The sequence below is a fragment of the Taudactylus pleione genome, unplaced genomic scaffold (genome assembly GCF_031769625.1).
Source record: "Taudactylus pleione unplaced genomic scaffold, aTauple2 ptg000214l, whole genome shotgun sequence".
In the NCBI taxonomy this organism is placed as follows: domain Eukaryota; kingdom Metazoa; phylum Chordata; class Amphibia; order Anura; family Myobatrachidae; genus Taudactylus; species Taudactylus pleione.
Genome location: NW_028284616.1, coordinates 7303113 through 7325302, shown reverse-complemented (window position 1 = coordinate 7325302; position 22190 = coordinate 7303113). Strand labels below are relative to the sequence as shown.

At 42.9% G+C, this 22190-nt stretch overlaps 1 protein-coding gene across 1 annotated transcript in view; it reads left to right on the top strand.

Moving 5' to 3' along the window:
* NCAN (neurocan) overlaps nucleotides 1-19545 on the top strand; it is a 138471-nt gene extending 118926 nt beyond the window's left edge. The window contains exons 11-15 of the mRNA XM_088478392.1: nucleotides 3827-3985; nucleotides 8013-8095; nucleotides 8367-8511; nucleotides 11001-11183; nucleotides 15872-19545. Of these exons, the coding sequence (XP_088334518.1) occupies nucleotides 3827-3985; nucleotides 8013-8095; nucleotides 8367-8511; nucleotides 11001-11183; nucleotides 15872-16053 (752 nt within the window). The 3' untranslated portion in view covers nucleotides 16054-19545. The remainder of the gene's footprint in view (nucleotides 1-3826; nucleotides 3986-8012; nucleotides 8096-8366; nucleotides 8512-11000; nucleotides 11184-15871) is intronic.
* The last annotated feature ends 2645 nt before the right edge of the window (nucleotides 19546-22190 follow it).

The following is a 22190-nucleotide window of genomic DNA, read 5'->3' as shown; positions in this document are numbered from 1 at the left end:
GTAACCTCCTCTTATCTAGTTTCCCAGTCTTCCACCTCTCGCAACTCAAGTCTGTCCTCAGTGCTGCTGCCTGGCTCATCTTCCTCTCCAAATGCAGTACATCTGCCTCTACTCTCCTACGAGCCCTACACTGGCTCCCCTTCCTTATCAGAACCCAGTTCAAACTTCTGACACTTACAAAGACCTCACCCAATCACCTCCTATTTACATCTCTGATCTTATCTCCCTTCATACTCTCACCCAATCCCTTTGCTCCACACATGAATGCCACCTCTCCTCCAAACTGATAACTTCCACCCATTCCCATCTCCAAGATTTTGCCCATGCTACTCCCTACCACTGGACCTCTTTCCCTCACCCAATCTGACTCTGCAAAAATTCAAATGGTCTCCCAGGACCCACTTCTTTATCAAAGCCATCCAGCTCTCATCCTAACCCACTGCTCCATGCTCCTTGTTTGCGGTCTCCCCCGTCTGTGTCACCCGTGTCTGTCTGCCTCTCCCATTTAGATTGTAATCTCTCACAAGCAGAGCCCTCATCTATTATGTGCTTTACCTTCCCACATTTATACCATCATCTCCTTCCCTCAGCGTACAACAGCACCAAACTTTAGGTTCTGCCACCTTGATGCTTATTTGGGTTTTATGACTGCTGATGCAGCAATGTTTAGAAACCTTGTCCATTCCTGCAATGTTTGGTACTGTAAAGGTGCGTATCCACTACACGAGAGTGGAACGACAGCATGATTACAACATTGTAATCGTGCAATCGTTCTCCATCCTGTGCAGTGGATAATGTGCCAACACTGAATGATATCTCGTTCAGTGCTGGCACCCTCCCTCATCTCCGAACATGCCCAACCTGTAGTTACCGGCAGGTTGGCCTGCATGTTCAGGCGATGATTTATGTCGGAAACGACCAGCGGGAGCGCGCATCGCTGGTCGTTTTCGACATTTTAATGCACGATTTGTGAATGATTAAGTGAGCGATGTCGTTATCGTTCAATCGCTCATTTAATTGCCTAGTGGATACACACCTTAAGTCAGTTTTTTCTTGTTTTATTCGTACTGTTTCTGTTTATGTACATTGTAAGGCGCTGCAGAACCGTTGTGGTGCCATATAAATAAAGTATAATAAAAATAATGTTCCAAATTTGGTATGATTTGCGGGCCTTGAATAGCACAGGGCTTAAAAGGAAATGGGTGGAGCCTCAAGAGGATGGGGGTAGGTGGGTGAAAATAGGGCATGTATTAACGGATCGGGCTGGGCTTAATTTCTCCTGGTTTTACCTGGGTAAATAGTGGGAGGTATGGCTAATAGTTTTTTACTGAGCCCAGGCTTCCAATGTGGATGAGATTAGTTGGAGACAGGGTTTAAAGTAGTCCTGGAGAGGAGAGGTGGTGGAACTCATCTCTCCTCTCCCGCAACCTACTCCCCTCCCCCGCCACGCTAGTCAGACAGGCCAAAACAGATTTGAAAACTGTTCTTTACACAAACACACACACTGTTGTGTATAGGAAACGGTAAAGTGAATGGCTGGGGGACGCCTAGGCACTGTATCATTAGTGTTATTTTTCTGCTGTGCCTCTGAGTTTTATTATGGGGTCCCCACAAACAAGTCTATGTCACTTGGATGACTGATGGTTTTTTTGCAACCCCTATGTATTGCATTTGCTTGATTCTTTCCTTACCTATATGCTGGTTTCTCTGAAATAAGGGACCTCTGAAGAAACTGAGCCTCCCTAGGCAGACAGTGAGTGGCTCTCTGTGGGACTTCTGTGCAGGGACTTGGTGGAGGTGTAACTAGTTCCACTTACCATTAGAGGTGACGGAACTGAGTTCCACCCCGTCCCTGCCCACTTTAACACCTGGTTGGAGAGCTTTCACGTGGGAAGTAGTGGGTTTGTCGTCAAGCATTATGGGGACACCAGAATGCAGACACTGTTATCTCGGCAAGCGTGAAATGTTAATAACAGCATTTTATACTTGCCGGCAGTATAACTGTCAACATTATTAGTCACCATCAAGTTGACAGTTGTACTGCTGCCTTGTGTAAAATGCTTTACGTAGCATTTCACACGTTCCGACATAACGGTGTCAGCATTCCAGTGTCCCTATAATACTTGACGACATTCAATTGTTGACAAGCCGTATATATGCCGTTCACATAGCTGTGCCAGGTACAATGATGGGAGACTCTGTCAAAAGGTGTACGTGGGCACATATATCATTGTTTACTTCAATCTGTGAAATAAAAAAAAAATGCATAAGCTGGAAAATCATTGAGTTTTCTTTGCTATATTCCAATACATTGATGGAAGCATATGTAAAATGGTACTGCAGTAGCATGCAGCCAGAAATGAGTTGTGTGGAGTCAGCACCCACAGTAAAACTTCATCTGTGTCAGCAGCTAAGCCACATGTCCTGCTCTCCCCTTATGACCTATATGACCTCTGCACAGAGGCAATCATCAGTGCTAGGAACTACATATATAAGGTGGAAGCAAGTGCTCGGAGGGAATGTAGGTATAATGGTCAGATAGAAATATAGAATATATGCATTTATATAAAATGCAAAGAGTTGAAACAGAATGGTAACTAAATTATATTGCTTCAATGGGGCAGGTACTGATCTACCTAAATAAAGTTTTCTGTACAGTGCTCTGGAATGTGTTGGTGTTTTATTAATAAAGGATATTTATTCAGTGACGGTTTTTACACAGAGGCTGCCTCCCGCAGGCTTCCCATTAGAAGCTCTCTCTGCTAATCACTTGACGGACAAGCAGTCCCAAGGGGAGGTGTTTTCTCTAGAGATGTGCAGGTTCGGTTTTATTCGGTTCTTAACGCCAAATTAGCGAAAGTTCAGATTAGTTAGGATTTATCTTATTGGCTTCCCAAAACACGTGAGAGCCGGGTAGCCAATATGATGCCGTTTATGAGAACCAAACATATCCAAGTAAAACCAAACTGCACATCTCTAGTTTTCTCCCCTTGGGACTGCAAGTCCAGACTGCGATATCCCTACTACCACGGCAGCCCTTAACGCCTTCTAGGGGTTGCAGCCGATGTAGTTCCAAGAATTGGCAGGACCCATGGCTGATTATAATAACAATACTACTGTATATATAATCTCATTGCCTTTCATTCTAGTATTTATAAATTAATTAGTTTTAGGAGCTTCCAAGTTAAATAGAGGAATGGTGGGTGTGCCTACCCTGATAATTAAAATGTTATTAATCTGTATCACTGGGTTAGACGCAATAATACTGTAGGCATCACTAACAATCTCTAAAGTCTTGGCTGCATCATTTGGCATATTAAGGTATAATACACTTGTGTCAGAAATCTCTGGGCTGTTATACTGACTATTCCTGTAGTTATGAAGGAGATATTCATATATCAAAAAATATACAGCGTGACTTTTAATATGCAAAGCTTTCTTTGTCATAGTGCATATTACCTGTATGTCTGTAAATATGATTACCTTGGTGCACATTACACCTACCTGAAAACAAATACAATTTCATAATTAAAACCAAAAAATGCTGTAAAAACATTTTTGTTGGAAGTGAGTAACTTATTCAACTAGACTGTGTAAGAAAGTAAAATGGTAAGTGATGCTATGTGTAAAATAAGCAATGGTCAGCACTCCAAATAGCAATACTTAACGCTTGCGCACCCTTCTGACCCAGGCGTAAGTTATTGTATAATGTTTAATGTTTGTATCTTTCTCTTTTCCTTCCTATCTTACCCTTGCCCCAACTATCCATGTTTGTTTCTGCATCTGCACTATGCATAATATATGTGATCTGTCCTGTCTCTTGTAGACACAGAGGGGTGCGATCATAACTGGCACAAATTCCAGGGTTCCTGTTATCGATTCTTCCCCCAGCGAAGACCATGGGAGGAGGCAGAAAGAGACTGCCGACGGAGAGCCGGGCACTTGACTAGCATCCACTCCCAAGAGGAGCAAGCCTTTATCAACAGTAAGCATGCCCATGCATATGGTTTATGGTGTATTGCAATAATCAGCAATGTTTCGGACACACAAGTACTTTTTCAAGCTTCATTTTTAATTTGCTATGCCAAGCTAAAGGCTGGTCAGTAAGTGGTGCTGGAAATGTAGCTTTCAGTAGTGCAAACATCTGCTCAGTTTGATTCACAACGTCCCAACAATTGGCTTAACCTGGATTTCTGCAAATGTTGGATTGTGGTTCTTAACATATGTTCTATGGAGTTAATGCTCCTTGTCAGAAGAATCAAACTGATAGGTTCTCAAAGCAAAAGCAGTAATTTCTCCTTTGAAAGTAACATTTCCAGCACCACTTTCACTGACCAGCCTTTAGATTGGCAGAGCAAATTGACAATTAGATCTGCAAAGCTTGATAAAGAACTTGTGTGTCTGAAACTGCTGATTATTGCAAATAAAACAATCTGTCTATGCAACATATTATTGAAGTGTCATTCCTTTTCTTCTGCATCTACTATAACGTTTGATTACATATTTAGGGATAGTTATATGCTTACTCTCCCCCTGTGTTTAACTATTAATGATTGGGAGACAGAATACCAGACTCATTGGATAGGAGTGCATGACTACTACAGAAATGTCCTCATACACTTTTTGCGCTATATGGCGCGAGACTTAGGCACTTTGCCACAGGAAGCGATTACTGAACTTTCATACACTGAATTTATCGTCCGAGTCACATCGTAGCTGCATCCAAAGTCGCCTATAGTCTACTGGGCAGTGGTGGATTTCCCACTATGTATGTGAGACATGTGCTAGGGTTGGTACTACATCAAAGTCCCAGCAGGCTACTGCGTGATGGGAAATCCCGGAGGCCAGGTGATTCCTTCTTATTTTGTCATTATGACCTATTTTTTTTACATTGCAACTGACAGGTGGAGGAGAGTGACAGGCAGCAAATTTTGGTATAGGAGGTGTGGGAGGGTGAGGGTGGGTCTTCCTTGGTTGTCAGAAGTCTTTTTAGATCAGCCGCAAATTGAAATGGGTGGAGCCGGCATTGCAATGATATGTATGTATTTATGAACAAGTCCAATAATGATCGGCTTGTCAAGTTCAATATATAAACCATCTAGTACAGTATAATGGAGGGCAGATGATGTAGGAGGGGCAATAATAATAATATTGCCTGACCTTTAAATCCTCCCCTGGTCCTTAGGATTGGTATTTTTGTCACAATGGAGTTTCTTTTAAATCCCAGATTAAGCACAACAATGTGTGGCGTGATGCATGGTATGGCTCTTTTACCCAAATCAGCATTTGAGTCACACATAGGTGCTACATGCAATGTCAGTGTCCAGTGTACTACATTGTACTTTTGTCACATTAGTGATGCAAATAAGATGCACATTCAGTACAAAACTGTATGGCGGGCGCAGTGGCGTCACTATGAGGGTGCAAGCCGCACAGGGTGTCACCCTCGGAGGGGGTGACACCAAAATGCCAGCTCCTCCTCAGTGACAGGAGCTGGGTAGTGCAGTGTGACATTCTCCTGAAGTACTCGGCTCCTGTCACAGAGGAGGAGCTGACAGTGCAGCAGGTACTAGTCTGTGGGGGCAGCCCAGCATTTAAGGGGATGCTGGGCACACCCCCAGAGTGACGCTATTGGGAGTTCCCGTGAGGCCACGCCCCCTTTTCAGGGGAGGGGATGGGGGTGTATAGAGTGTCCTCCGGGCGTCACCAGACCCGGTCACGCCTCTGGCGGGAAGCATGGCACAGCTTAATCACAAACACTGTGGTGCGCCATATGAGATTATTTGGCACAATTGGAGGATAGGTATACGTGGACACATCTATACATTGTGCATTGTTTACATTCATTGGCAAAAAAAAGGACTCAGAACTGCTTGTCTACGCATTGGAAAAGGTTGCCATAAAGTACTGTATCTACTTGGAGGAGTCTTATCCACTACTTCAAGGGGAATACTCCAGGTATAAGTTGAAACCACAAATGTGGAATTTGCCAGAGGTCTGTGAATTGTTAAGGCCAGTCAGGATCATTGATTTTATGTCCCCTTAAGCTGTTTTTGTAGATTTCAGTCATCATTTCGTTGTTGTGATTGTAACAAAAGCATCAGAAAAATAGATTTGCCTTTATAGTTGATAGAGAACTTTATGTTCCTCTCAGCCTTTGAATTATTACAGTATATCAGAATAAAACACGATTAAGTATTAAGCCAGTCTTTTATCTGATATGCACAGAACTGGACATTTATAGATTGAAAACAAATATTACAGAAGAAAAATGACACATGTTGTTTAAAAAATAGTGTATGTGCAAAGCACGTATAGTATAGTGAACACATCAAGTTGAGAAGTTAATAATTCACGTGCAACCACCTCAGTACATGATTCAGACTGACATTTATTATTATTTCATTCCATTCTTCAAAAAGAAAGCCCTATCTGCCCAAACACTCAAAAAACAAACTAAAATGAAAAAATAAAGATATATATATATATATATATATATATATATATATATATATATATGAGAGAGAGGGAAAATGAGTATTATTCTTAGTGTAAAATGGAGCACAGAGTATATATTACATAATTATTGTTTTCTTTTTTTAACAGAGAGTTGCATTAACATAGTGAGCACTGTGTAAATTATATCTATTTTGCTTTCTGTAAGAAAAGCTTTACATTATTGGGGGACCATTAGCCTACCATATTCAACAATATTAATTACCTATGCCTTCTTAATTGCTGAAAACCGCCCTGTTTATTTGATCTATGTCACATTTTGGCTACAAATGTCATTTGAAAACTCAGAAAGAATTGGATTCCTTTGCCCATATGCTTCGGGGCTGATGCTGAGCGGAGCTGATGCCGTTTGCGGAGCATACTGTATCTTGCGTGTTTTCGTTCTGCACATACTTCGGAACTGTTTGTATGAAAATAAGGGCAAAGAATTGTGCCCATCTCAGTCGCATCTACTCTTGCAACTAAATTTATTTTATTTTTTATTTATTAACAGTTTCTTATATAGCGCAGCATATTCCGTTGCGCTTTACAATTGTAAGCATTAATAGAACAAAACTGGGTAATAACAGACAGATATATAGGTAAGAAGGCCCTGCTCGCAAGCTTATAATCTATAGGAAGAGGAGTAACTTGGCTGCAGCGGTGCGTTCTAACACAAAGTTCAGCGAGGGCGCATTGACGGAACTGCAGGCTATACAGAGATGTAGGCGCAGAGACTGTACTGTATGTCTGTTTTCAGATGTATCATATGCACCAAGTATATGCTGGTGCAAGTGTGCAGTGATAATGATAACTAGTAGCAATCCAAGCATATGGATACATGTGGGCAGACCCCAAAGATGCATATAACTCTGCCTATGGGAGAATGCGGGAGCATCCGCTACCAGGATCTCAATACCGACATCGGAATCCCGACAAGTAACTCAAGATAGGTGTCGAAATACTGACGCCTATCTTAAACCCCACGCCGGAGCGCCGAAGGATGCCAGCTCGAGCAAGGTAAGTCCAAGGCGCCCTTAGCATTAGCCGCAGGGGGGGTGAAGCATAGCGGGGTAGGCTGGGGGGAGGGGAGGTTTGGGTCAGGCCCACTTAGTGGGGAGGGTTAGGGTTAGGCACCCTTGTGGGGAGGTTAGTGTGAGGCACCCCCCCCCCCCGGAGGGTTAGGTTTAGGGAGCGGTAAGGGGAGGTTAGGGTTAGGCACTGGGAGGAGGTTAGGGTTGGGCACCACTAAGGGAGAGTTAGGGTTAGGGGGGGAGAGGGGTAGGGATAAAGTACTTATCTGCCCTGTCGGGATCTTCTTTCTTTGGGCTGCCAGCATCGGGATATGAACCTGCAGCTATTCAGCCGCCGGGACTTCATACCCATTCCTCTGCTACCAATTCATGTTCAACTCAGTATCGCATCCTTGGCCTCTAATCTCTGTTTCTATAAGGGTTTGCTATGTGCCTAATAGTAAATTATTGTTCATAACGTGCTATTATTTTATTCCTACTAAGGTTTTGGTCGTGAGAACACCTGGATTGGTCTCAATGACAGAACAGTGGAACAGGATTTCCAGTGGACAGATAATACTGCATTGGTGAGTCTGCTACATAAACTAGAGGGTTAAAGCTTGAATGTCAGAGAATTCCTATTCAATTTAAAATTCATCATATAGGCTTCAGAAGGTTACACATTATGACATTGTTAAGTAATGCTGTTATTGATCTTTGTACAGTATACCAACCTAATCATTAAATAATAATAGTAAGCTGAGCATAGTGCAGTAATAATGTTCTCTAGTTATTAGGTTCCTTCTAGACATGACACAAAGTAAAAATCATTCACTCTCCTGTTCGTGTCCATTACAGCAATATGAGAGCTGGCGGGACCAACAGCCTGATAACTTCTTTGCTGGAGGAGAAGACTGTGTGGTCCTGGTCTCACACGAGGAGGGCAAGTGGAATGATGTCCCATGTAACTACAACTTACCTTACATCTGCAAGAAAGGGACAGGTAAGAATGTGATGTATTGTTATGTACAGTATATGGTAGTTTGTCGTCCCATATACTTTCCGACATATGGGATGACAAACTACCAGCAGAAAAAGTCAAACAATCATTTTCAGATGCTATCATGGGTGGTGATTTGGAAACTTGCAATTAGTTGTCAAAGCTAACCAAAGCAGTGTCTATGAATGGGAATTATGTTGCAGATTATATGGTGGACTGCACGTCACCTAGATTTCATTTGGAATAACATCAGCATACTAAAAAACTCTATAATGGTTTAGAATCGATGCAGCTCTTAAATGAAACCCATATAAATATAATTTTATTTTTTCTCAATGGAAATGTGTTCAATATCTATTTTCAGTGCCGTAATTAGAGGTGTGGGAGCATTGCCACCGCAAAGAGCGCAGTGCCCGGAGCGTCCAGACAGGCTCCCTACAACTCAACTCTAAGAGCTCCCCCTGTCAGAGCTGTAATTAGTATTACTGAGGCTGCCGGTTCCACCCCCTCCGCATTACCTCATGTACTCGGGGGCGGGGAAGGGGGGGGCGGTGGCAAAAGAAGGATTTGAAGAGGAGGGATTCCAAATAACTGGTTACAGAACCAATGACGAAAAAGTCTAACCAGAATAAGCCTGCAACATACACTTTAATGTGTACTTCAAGTGTTTTAATATAAATAATATAAATAACAAGGCATCTGGGCATAAAACTTGCTTATGCACAATGTGTAACAGTATGTACGAACAAAATTTAAATTACCAGTGCAATTTCAACTCTTGAACTGAATGTAAAGTAATTTAATAGTACTTTAAATGTCAATATGTCCCAGTTCCATTCTATGGTTATGGAGGCCTATATCTACCACCATCATCTGCCTTCATCTGTACACACACATTCCCCTTCCCTCCTCCACACAGCCCCCTTCTTCCTCCATCTGTGCACACACAGCCTCCTTCCCTCCTCCATCTGTACACACACAGACCCCTTCCCTCCTCCATCTGTACACACACATTCCCCTTCCCTCCTCCATCTGTGCACGTACAGCCCCCTTTCCCCCTCCATCTGTACACACACATTCCCCTTCCCTCCTCCACACAGCCCCCTTCCCTCCTCCATCTGTACACACACAGCCTCCTTCCCTCCTCCATCTGTACACACACAGACCCCTTCCCTCTTCCATCTGTACACACACATTTCCCTTCCCTCCTCCATCTGTACACGTACATACCCCTTTCCTCTTCCATCTGTACACACACAGACCCCTTCCCTCCTCCATCTGTGCACACACAGCCCCCTTCCCACTTCCATCTGTACACACACAGACCCCTTCCCTCCTCCATCTGTGCACACACAGCCCCCTACCCTCCTCCACACAGCCCCCTTCCCTCCTCCATCTGTAAACACACAGCCCCCTTCCCTCTTCCATCTGTGCACACACAGCCCCCTTCCCTCCTCCATCTGTACACACACAGCCCCCTTCCCTCCTCCATCTGTACACACACAGCCCCCTTCCCTCCTCCATCTGTACACACACAGCCCCCTTCCCTCCTCCATCTGTACACACACAGCCCCCTTCCCTCCTCCATCTGTACACACACAGCCCCCTTCCCTCCTCCACACAGCCCCCTTCCCTCTTCCATCTGTAAACACACAGCCCCCTTCCCTTCTCCATCTATACACACACAGCCCCCTTCCCTCCTCCATCTGTACACACACAGCCCCCTTCCCTCCTCCACACAGCCCCCTTCCCTCTTCCATATGTACACACACAGCCCCCTTCCCTCTTCCATCTGTACACACACAGCCCCCTTCCCTCCTCCATCTGTACACACACAGCCCCCTTCCCTCCTCCATCTGTACACACACAGCCTCCTTCCCTCCTCCATCTGTACACACACAGCCCCCTTCCCTACTCCATCTGTACATACACATTCACCTTCCCTCCTCCACACAGCCCCCTTCCCTCCTCCATTTGTACACAGTTACACACATCATGGCCCCGCATCACTCGCCTATTCGCAGGGGAGCGCTAAACTGTGATCCCTTCCCATCTGGGTCTGTGGCGGTATTTTGAATATGGTGCTGGCCGCGTGGGCCGACAGCCAATTAGGGGCAGCCACTCAGCCGCCCCTGATTGGCTGCTGGTCCGCAAGCTGTGATTGGCTCGCGTAACCGGAGCCAATGGTGAAATTTAAATAGAAGGCCGGCCCTGGGGGACAGTGATAGATAGTTCCAGTGCCAGCCACCAGGTGCCGAATTGAATTGCACTTCGAGCACTGGTCAGCTGCGATAAATCGGCAGCCAGGGGGGTATCTAGGTACTCGGAAATCCTCCCTGCGTGCGAGCCTAGAGGGGGTGTGGTCCGTACAGGGTGCAGAAAATCCCTGTGACGGCCCTGACTATTTTACTACATATGTCTTGCATCTATAATTTATTGCGGTAAAAATAATTTATTGATAAAATGTTGACAACTAAATTTATCTCCCATAGTGCTTTGCAGTTCTCCTCCCATGGTAAGAAATGCTCACGTTATTGGTAAGAAGAAGGATAAATACAGCATCCATTCCACTGTACGCTACCAATGCCAGGATGGCTTTATACAACGACACATACCGACCATCAGATGTCACCGGAATGGGAGATGGGAAAGGCCCCGGATCCTATGTGTGAAACGTATGTGTGTGCTTAATATGTCTTGTTGTATGTCGAGGACAGTGCAAAAGAGTAAAGAACTCAAAATACTGTACATACAATAATTAGTTCATTTATTATTTTTCCATTTCACATTATACCACATTGTAGTGCCCCCAGTTCACATTATGCCACAATATGGCACAAACTGCGTCCAGTGATGTGCAGGGGAGACAAGCCCAGGAGATGTGCCCCCAAAGCCTACGTTCCCCATAGCAACAGCACCCACTGCTCCCACTGTAGATACACCCCTGTCTGTTACCTTATGTATCCAGTTTTCCCCATGCTTCTAAAATTGTAAGCTCATTGGGGTAGGGTCTATGTTTCATGTCATTGTAAGTCATTTATTTATATCATGATTCTCCTCAATGTACGGTGCTGCTTTATATATTAGTGGTTTATAAATAAAGGATAATAATAATAATAATAGATATGTGCAGTTCGGTTTTGCTAAAAACCTAACACACCCAAACTTTGGGGTTCTGAGTTGAATCTAATCCCGGCTCGGATCACTTTCGGAGTTCTGAGTAGAACCAAGTCCTGGCTCGGTCTGCTCTAAATTCGGAACTGATTTTCCCGATTCTTGGGTTCTGGATTGCAAACAGGTGCAAATTACATGGTTTTAGCCGTTTTTATTAATTTAAGGAAATTCAAAATCAAAACAGAAAATAACAAAAACACTTAAGGGTGATTTTGCCAAAGCCAACACCAAAATCATAACATTTGGGGGTGGTTTTGCCAAAATCAAAACACGAGGTCCATGCACATCTAAATAATAATAACAATAATAAATGATGTCCAGTATTTATGAAAAAAATATTCCTACCGCACAAATATTCAGATTAGTCCAAGCCCTGACCACTGCCAACACCACAATTGAACAATCACCATAAAGTGGTGAACATTGGGTGTGGATGTGTGGTTTTTTAATAAAATATTAAAACATTCAGTGTGCGTGTGTCCTGTCTTGTATTTTCTTTCACAGGTGGACTAGAGTTCCCAGCGAGCTCTTGATGCTCAGGCAAACTATCACTTGTGGTTCTCCAAGTGCTATCATGGGACCAGTAGTCCACCTGTAAAGAACTGTACTTCTATGATTATTATTATGATTATTACTATTTAATCTGCACCAGGGGCGTAACTAGGTATTTGAAGGCCCCATAGCAAAAGTTTGTAAGGGCCCCTATGTACCACCTAATGGTGAAAATTGTATATAACACATGTAACTTTGACAAGGGAGATGGGCCCCCCTCAGCTCTGGGCCCCATAGCAGCTGCACCACTTGCACCTATGGTAGTTACGCCCATGCTCTGCACCCAAAGTCTGGGGGTGTGTAGAAGAGAGCTGGGCTGGTTGTCCTTAGGTAGGCGTCCTCCAATTTTGGGGAGGAGAACTTACTTCCGTAGGGATTCCAGTCTTCGGCTTACCAATCTAGGATTGGGTGCCATTATGGCATGGGGACCCCACTCTGAGATTCAAAGGGGGGTATCCAATTTACAATGCTAAAGTAGCGCTGCTAATTGATCGCGGCGCGGCTATCCAATTAGCCCCGAAGTGCTGACCGTTGCCGGCACTTATCGTGGATATTTTTCAGGACCTGATGTGTCCCGAAATATTATCCATGATAAGTGCCGTTTTTTCACCACCTAAATGGCAAAAAGAAACACATACTGTAGGTCTGCGAGCTTACCACGGGTCCTATGTGTTTTCGGGAGAACTATCCTATTATTTCAACTGAAATAATAGGATAGGGTGAAAAAAACATTGGCGGAAAACGGGTTAATCGGTGAAAAATCCCCGTTTTTCGCCGATCGCGGCTATTCATTAGTGTCCGAACAATTTTCGGGGCTAATTGAATACCCCCCGAAGCCTATCAGTGGTCATGAAATAGCTGGAGATTCCCATATCGTTGGGGGAAGTTTATAATTATTTGAATGATTTTTAAATTTTCCATCATAACTGAATGCACAGATCATATTGATTTGTGCAATGCTTTCTTCATACTCCATTGCCATAGGCTAGTCATTTATTTGGGCAAACTCGGTGCTTTGTAATCCGGGGTTTCTATACATATAATAGAAAAAACATTGATAGTCATTTGAAGTTCTTTTCTAAAGTGTGGTTTCACTGAGATTTGTGGAGGGTTTGAGCTTAGTAAATTAGCCCATGATGTTTTAACGAAGATTACACATGGTGCCTGCTCCTCTAGGCTGCCACATATACATATCTCATGATTGCTGCATAGAGGTACTATAGGAGTTAAATGTTATCATTAAGGGGCATATATTATTTATTAACATTATTTTTACTAAAATAATGTGAAAACGGTACCCCACCTCAGGCAGAGAAGAGCCGGGCCACAGTGATCAGCTGTGTGGTCTAAATAGACCACAAGCTGATCACTGCAAAAATAAAAAAAGGATAGAAAAAAAAACAGTTACCTGCATCCAGGGACAAGTGATCGGTGCTTCGGTGATGTCTTCTGGGGCTGGTCTCCAGGCTCCTACACTGTGACCCTGGTCACAGAGGACATCACCGCAGTACCTATCACCGAGGTAAGTGTAAGCTGAGCGGGTGGGGTCGGGGGGTGTGACGGCCGCGAGGGGGATGGTTGCGGTAACCGGTGCCGGTGCATGTGCAGACACATTCTCCCTTTATTTTTCCAAAAAATACAGGGAGTAGTGTGCAGACAGGATTCGCAGGGATGGAGCTTTATCGCAAGCTCTGTCCATGCATGTGGATGTTAGTACATCCATGTGATATTTCCTAAATTCGCAATGCAAATTTAGTCAGAAATATCACATGACAACTGCATATTAAATGTGAATTGTAGTAAATAGGGCCTAAGTGTTTTAGGATAGCCTTAAATGTATTTAATAATATCCATGAAGAAGAACTGAATCCTCATGGCTGATTATTGTAAAGTCTTCACACAGAAGACAACCTGGAGCAGGTAAAGGCTGTCTCTTTTGTCTTGCCCATTGTACCAGCCCTGGCTTATTAACCATGAGACATGTTGCTTATACTGCTCCAAAGCCATTAAGAACTCTACTTGCAGATGCCAAGTACTGGCATGTTTTTTGCTTAATAACAACTGGATTCACACTTTACCGTGATTATTCCCACTTTCACTGCTTTCATTGCCCACTTTTTAAATGTTATCAACAGGGCAGATTTATATCATGCAATCCAATAGGAATCTTTTGCAGTCTTAAGCTGGGTACGCACTTACCAATCACCTGCCCGATGTGCCGGGCTAGACAGTTCAACTCGGCAGGCAGTTGAGCTGTTCATTACTGCTGGGTCCCTGCAGCATGTGTATTGGTGATCAGCTGGTCGCCCGTACACACCAGCAAATGACCAATATATCTATCAGATATATCGTCCATCTGGTGTGCTGCACAGCAGATCGGATATTTCTGTGAACAACGTCACAGACATATCCGCTGTACACACCTGGCGATGCAGTGTAGATCGGTCATTGAATGGAACGGGTGATATATCTATCAGTGTGTACCCAGCTTTAGCCTCATATCATATCGCGGGCAAAAAAGGGGCGTTGCCTATCTGTCACAAGGCCACGCCCCATTTTTGTGCGCACGCCTTTGGTATGGCATTTGCAGGAGCATGACCTTGTGTCACACCCCCGTTTTTAGTCATGCTGGGGGGAGCCCAGGACATTAAAAATAAACATTTTACATAATCTTCCCAATATACATTTTTCCAGAGCAACATAGAAAACATTGAAATAGCCACGTTCACATAATACATATTGAAATCCAGAACCACATAAAATACATTGAGAATGCCAGTGCCCATTATGCTGTGCCCCCAGTAGTTGTGCCACTTCTGCAATCTCCCCTGTAGCTGTGCCCATTAAGCAATGCCCCCAGTAGTTTGGCCCCTTCTGCAATGCCCCCTGTAGCTGTGCCCATTATGCAGTGCCCCCAGTAGTTGTGGCCCTTATGCAATGCCCCTGTAGCTGTGCCAATTATGCAATGCCCTCTGCAGTTGTGCCCCTTCTGCAGTCCCCCTGTAGCTGTGCCCATTATGCAATGCCCCCCAGTAATTGCCCCTTCTGCAATGCCCCCTGTAGCTGTGCATATTAAGCATTGCCCCCCAATAGTTGTGCCCGTTCTGCACTGTCCCTTGTGCTGGCACCGCTACACGACGTCAGGGCTCCCGAGTCCCACCGCGCTGTCGCTGCTGCTTCTGCCGCCGCGCCGTCGCTGCTGCTTCTTCTTCTGCTGCCTGCTGGATCTAACTGGATCCAGCAGACGCGCGGGCACCTCACATTGCGGGAGACGTCATGACATCACCCGCTCACTGCATTACTGGGAACGCTGGCCTCTGAAGGGATCAGAGGCTTCTTTAGCCACTAATGACTTTAGAGACCAGCGTTCCCAGTAACAAGGGGGGTCTGCCGAGCCGCGAGCCGCATTAGAAGCTCAGAAGAGAGCTGCGGGTTGGCCACCGCTGCTGTACACTGTTCAGGGTAGATCAGTCTTTGCCACCCGTAGGCTTATTAGTAAATCCATCTCTAGTATTTATTTATTATCACTCTAACCGTATCCACCATACATCTTAGATTTACTACATATGTTAAAATTATCCATAGCCAAAATAAATTGTGTAAAAATAATATGATCAGCTTTTTTCCGTTCTTACAGCACGAAGACACCACAGGACAAGAAGGCATCACCATCATCAGCACAGGCATCATCCACACAAGCAACACCACAACCACAACCATCACCACCACCAGCATCATAATCACCAGCACAAATCACACCGTGAGAGGAGGAAAGAGGACCAGCACAGACACCGGAGAGCTAAGAACACTTACTATTAATGAGCATCCAGTTATTAAGTCCTGTGCATTCCATCTACTGCTGACAAACCATCCAACGCTGGGAGCAACAGACGTGATGCAAGAGAAGATTTAATCCCAGTCCCATTTAGTATAAGATGTTTCTGAGAATGTTCACAAGTCCCAGCAAACAGCACATTTAATACAGATATCATTCCTTACTTATGTAAATCTGGTGCTGTTATTTGTGGGCGAGTACAGTACCATTAATCCATAGCCAAATTATGGTTATAAAAAATAGAAAAACCAAGTCAACTTGTCAAATCACTCTCTAGATAAACGAGGACTACAAAGCATCATTTTCACATTACTTGTAGCTATCGGGCCCATCTTATAAACTATTCTTTTTTCTGACAAGATTCTCCCAAGTGATTATTTCCTATTGGCCTACTTGTGTGTGAATAATAGCAAGAAGATGAAGCCATCTGGTTATTGAAGAAGTATGTTCTTAAAGAAGAAACCCACATGTAACTTACCGAAATTACAGAACACATGTAAACTTAATGTGGAAATTATATTACGTGGCCAGTTAAAGTATACAGTGAAAGTAATTGGCATAAATGTAAGGTGTGTATCAGCACAAAGAGCATCAATAATTCAGTGATAAAATGACTTGATAGTAAATACAGTATGGATCATCTCATCGCTGGGGAAACATGTTGCACAAGTATACAGAGTATTCCTAATTCTTGGAATTCTCTGCAGCAGTCTTTGGCTCTCATTATTGCATGGCTTTGGTGGCTGTGATAATCTTTCTAGGTGTTATGTGACCCCATTCATTCTTGAATAAATTACCATGTTGACATTATTTGGACCTCTAGAACAGGAAGGAATTGGGTTGCAGTTAAGAAATTCTCACAACATCAAGCACATTTTGGTCCAGTCCTTCATAATATCCAGCATGCATTGGCCAAACCAATGTGTGGTGCTGTTTTTTTCCTTCTTATAGTTGTAGCTCTAGAAGACTGCTCTTATTTTGTATAACTAATATTAACTATCAATCACAATTGGTTTATATCTATATAAACATATAGAAATATCCTCTTTTTTTGTTGCCCCACAACTATGTGGTAGAGCAATGTTCCCTTGTCACCAGCTTGTCACCACCCTCTTCTACTGGTGCCATTGTACAACTTTTGTAAAAAAAAATTGTAGGTTTCTGAAAGTAGGGGGTAAAAAGATCAGAGAGGGAAAGCAAGGGCGGGATAGGGGCGGGGGAGGCTGGTTTTGGTATTATTACTGTTTGCTTACAGATGAAATGTAGTGCGATTTTGTGGTAGGAATCTTATTCCGCTAGTTTTTGTTGTACCCTTTGCTAATCATTTGTTATTTTAGCTGTGTGGCTTTATGTGTAATTGGGTACATGTTTATATATCTACTGTATGTGTGTACATGAGGAATATTTTTAAAACAACAGTTCCTCAGTCCCCTTGCCTAATATCCATTGATACAGATTTGTAAATGCATCACAATTTGATTTGTGGAACAGTTCCTTACATTGTACCTGTAATTCTCTTTTTATACACTAGAAATCATGAAAAAACAGCATGAGCCCATTATTTATTTCTTATGACATCACTTCCATTTTTTTTTTTCAATTCAAATGTACATTACAAAAAGTGGTTGTGTCTTTCCCGAATTCTTATTGGTAAAGTCAAAATAAATACACACACACACACACATACACATTAACCCACTTTCCCAAAACAAAATTCCCAGCAATATTCATACAAAGCTCAAACTAAATTCACACATCTACTCATGGAACCTAATATTATAACACATTAGGGGCAAGATGCAGTAACTTACATTATATGACAATGGTTTTGTTTTCAATAATATGCATTTAGGTCTGGCATAAAACTGTAGACAACTCGGTTGTTTTCTCCAGATTACCTCATAACTTCCTACTGCTATTCCATAACAGTCGCAGTATTGTAGGTCATATACTCAGATTGGGAGGCGGGAGAACATTCCTATACTAGAGATGTTTGGGTCTGCTGGAAACCGAACATGGACACATTTTAAGGTTTCGCATCACCTTGGTGCTTTTGACAAGAACCGAGTTCTAGCTTCTTCAACGCAAGTCGGATCTCGGATCTAAAAACAGGATCTCGTATGTTTTTGATTGCATGTAAGTCCCTCCCTCGTGATTTCAGGTAACAAAATTAGTCACAATTTACTGGAAATGACTGGATACTAATGTTAATAATACTATAGGAACAAAAACAGGTCCAAGTTACATAATTTTATAGTAGGTGTTTTTATTTTTTTTAAAGAAAACCAAAACCAAACTAAAACACTTGAGGGTGGTTTTGCCAAAGCCAAAACATGTGGGTCTGCGCACACCTCTATCCTATACTAGTATTTTATGCCACTGTCTGAGGGAAAGCACTACAGCCAGAGGTGCAGCATGTAGCCATGGTGTCCGGGACATGTGTGTACTACCGCCCCCCCACCCAAAGGTGTGCCAGTTAGGGGGCATGCACAGCATGTGTGGGCAAATAAAAAAAAAACATTAGGGTCAGTATCAAATATATATATTTTCAACTCACTAAAGTAATTCCACTAATAAAATATAAACATCAGTAATATAACATTAATATAAGCAATGTTACATTATATTTACTTTAATATAATGCCTCCAATTCACATTATGCCACACAGTAGTGCCCACAATTCATGTTTTTCCACACAGTAGTGCCCCTCATTTACATTACGCCACACTGTAGTGTCTTTCATTCATGCTACGCCACAGTAGTGCCCTATATTCATGTTATACCAAATCATTTTTCCCCTTATTCACATTATGAATAAGTATTATTGTACAGTAGTGCCCCTTATTCACATTTTTCCACACAGTAGTGCTCACAATTTACATTATGCCACAGTAGTGCCCCTCATTCACTTTATGCCACAGTAGTGCCCCTTATTCACATTATGGCACACAATAGTGCCCCTTATTGATATTATGCCAGATGTGTGCTCCTTATACACATTATGCATAGTAGTGCCCCCTTTTGGCATGTGGCATCAGAGCAGTCAGGCGTGACCTCACCAGACTTACTGCTTAGGTTCCTTCCAGACACAGACGCCAGAATCCAGGCTCTCACTGCAGCACCCGGCTCAGGGCCCCCTCAGCAGCAGGGACACAGCCACCATGTCATCTCCTCCTTTTGGACTGACGCTTAATTCATGTGACACGGGCCAGCTGATGTCAGGGCCAGGGTGGGAGGTGGGACCCAACACAGTTGCAAAGAGGAGAAGCCAGGGGTGATAATGGGATGGGACCACCTCCTCCTTCCTCTGTTATTGCCCATGGCTCCATCCCTGTTCCCTTCTGCTCAGTCCAAGAGCCGGATTAAGATACCACAGGACCCTAGGCAAAATTCCATCTCGGGGCCCCATAATAATTTAATTGTGTATATACATACAGTATATGTATGTATATATATATATATATATATTGTTCAAATGGCGGCACTCCGTAGAAAACAGCACACAAGTCAGTGCATGGTATAAGCAACGTTTCAGCGCTATATTTCACGCTTTTGTCAAGCCAACATAACATGCTAATTATGTTGGCTTGACAAAAGCGTGAAATATAGCGCTGAAACGTTGCTTATACCATGCACTGACTTGTGTGCTGTTTTCTACGGAGTGCCGCCATTTGAACGATATATACAGCTTCCCCCATTCATTTGTGGTAAGACTGAGGAGGGCACCCGGCAATTATACAGCTTTAAGACTCGAGTGCCGGATATTTGGATTGTTATATATATATATATATATTCCTTACACAGCTCTATCCCCTCACACAGCTCTCCCCCTTACTCAGATCTCCTCCCCCACCCAGCTCTCCCCTCCTCACACAGACCCTCACAGATCTCCTCCCCCCCTACTCTGATGTCCCCTCTGTATTGTTGCAGGGCGCAGAAGATCAGATATCCAATGGGAGATTCACCTGCTGAGCCTGAAGCACATAAAGAGATCAGTGCCTCCATACTGGGGAGGTGTCGCAGTTTTGGCGGATCTACAAGTGCTGCTTTGCCCACACAACACTCCCTGTCTGGTGGCACTGATCTTTTTATGTGCTTCAGGCTTAGCAGGTGATTCTCCTCCCCCCCCCCGTCAGATGGCGCCTGGATCACAAGCTCCACTGGGACCACCCTCGCTATGCCCCTGACTACTGCAGTCACCAAGGGTGGATTTCTAAAAATTTATATCAACGAATGAAAAATAAATTTAATTTGCTTGTTAATGTTTCAGATATTTGAGTTGTAGGTGCCATACTGGTAGAGTTCTTTACCACCTGGGAGGTGGCTGTTAGTAGGAGCTACCGCGTCCAGTTTGCAGATATTTTAGAAGCATTTATAAGAGCAGATGAATCATTGCAATAAATTAAGAATGTAAAACTGGGACATATAAAATAAAGGCAGTCCCAAAGTCCCCTATTGCTATAAGTGCTTTGCAGTATTTTAGGAGAGAAAAAAGAAAACGTTCCTATTAATGAAGTGATATTAGGAGCACTTTTAAGGTTACCTTTCTCTTTTGATGACTCTGTATTTCAAGTCACACTACAAATTCTGCTAAGCAGGTGTGCCGGGAAATTGGGGAATAGTTACATATACGTATATCTATGAGGTACAATAAAATAGATGAAATAGAAAATGTGCTGTGTCTTAAAAGACCCACAGAGATATTTTGGCTGATGCACACAAACTCCATCCAATATTAGAAGAAAGTGGAAAGGTAGTCAGCATTCAGTACTAAGCGTTCTTTGTTACCTTGCATAAACTAACAGAAGTTTTTGTTTGCTATGCAATGTAGCGTAGAAACACAACTCCTGGAATAATCATCTTAATGGGTTACAATGACTTTTTAATTTGTTTACTTATACCTTATTTCAAAACTGTCACTCTGGTCCCTATTCCCAGTAATATAATAAGCTGTATATTTATTTCTTATAGATGTAATGCTTGGCATCTCACACTTCTTATGTTAAAGTTGTACTGCCACCTACTCAGTGCGTCTTGATAGTGGGTTGTGAATGTGATTAGTGCTCCATTATACTGTATGTGGGAAGTCCAGAAGCATTTTGTACCTGGAGGAAGAGATGGAGGTTTGGGAATATGACTTACAATATGGGAGATACTTGTGCATTGGAATAGTAACAACAAGACAGAGGCCTGTCAGCTTATATTTGGGATTTTGAACCTATATTATTTTACAAATTAACTGGATCACATTGATATGCATCTGCCCTTTTCATCCATTAGAAAATATCATTTATTTTGGTATTTGACAAATATTTTCACTGTAGTCATTGCCAGATCTACTAATAATGTGTAAACTACCATTTACACTTTCACAATAATTCTATATGCTGTCATATTTTTACCCCACTGAGACACCCCCTCTGCTCTTAGTTAGGGTCTCAGTAGTCAGATCATGCCTCAATGGCAATGCAGCTAACTGGCTATTTGGAAATAGCTGGTGAGCTTTTAGAGTGGAGAAATAGACAAGACAGCCTGCAAGCAGGTTTATTAAAGTTACGACAAAAGTACATTTAACAGTTCTGTTCTCTCTATAACATTATTGCATCAAATCCATATAAAAGTACATTATAACATTGTAGTTCCTCTTAAATCAGAAAACTTTATGAATAACCAGCAACACACAATAAGACCTGTATTACACTATTTCCCAGCATGACACAGTCAGCTCTTGCCCACGGGTAATATGGCTAAGGTGGTAAAAGTATGTGATGGACGAATGATATGAAATGCTTCACCCTGCAGTAACTTTTGGGTTTTTTAGTTTACATTATTTTAAGTGTAGAAGACTGTAAAAATATTGAACATAATGTGCTGTATAAACACTGTGCATTGTCAGGCTGAACAATTTTAATAAAGTTTTTTTTTAACAGTTCTACTCTATATTTTACTTATTGCTGAACAATATGAAATCTAACTTAAGGCCCCTACACACTAGACAATTTTATTAATGATTTGGCCGATTCCTACGCATCGGAACGACATATCGTTTAAATCGTCCAGTGTGTATGCACTACATTGTGTAGTGCGCGCTCCTGTGCGGTTGTCAGCAGCTTCGCCTGA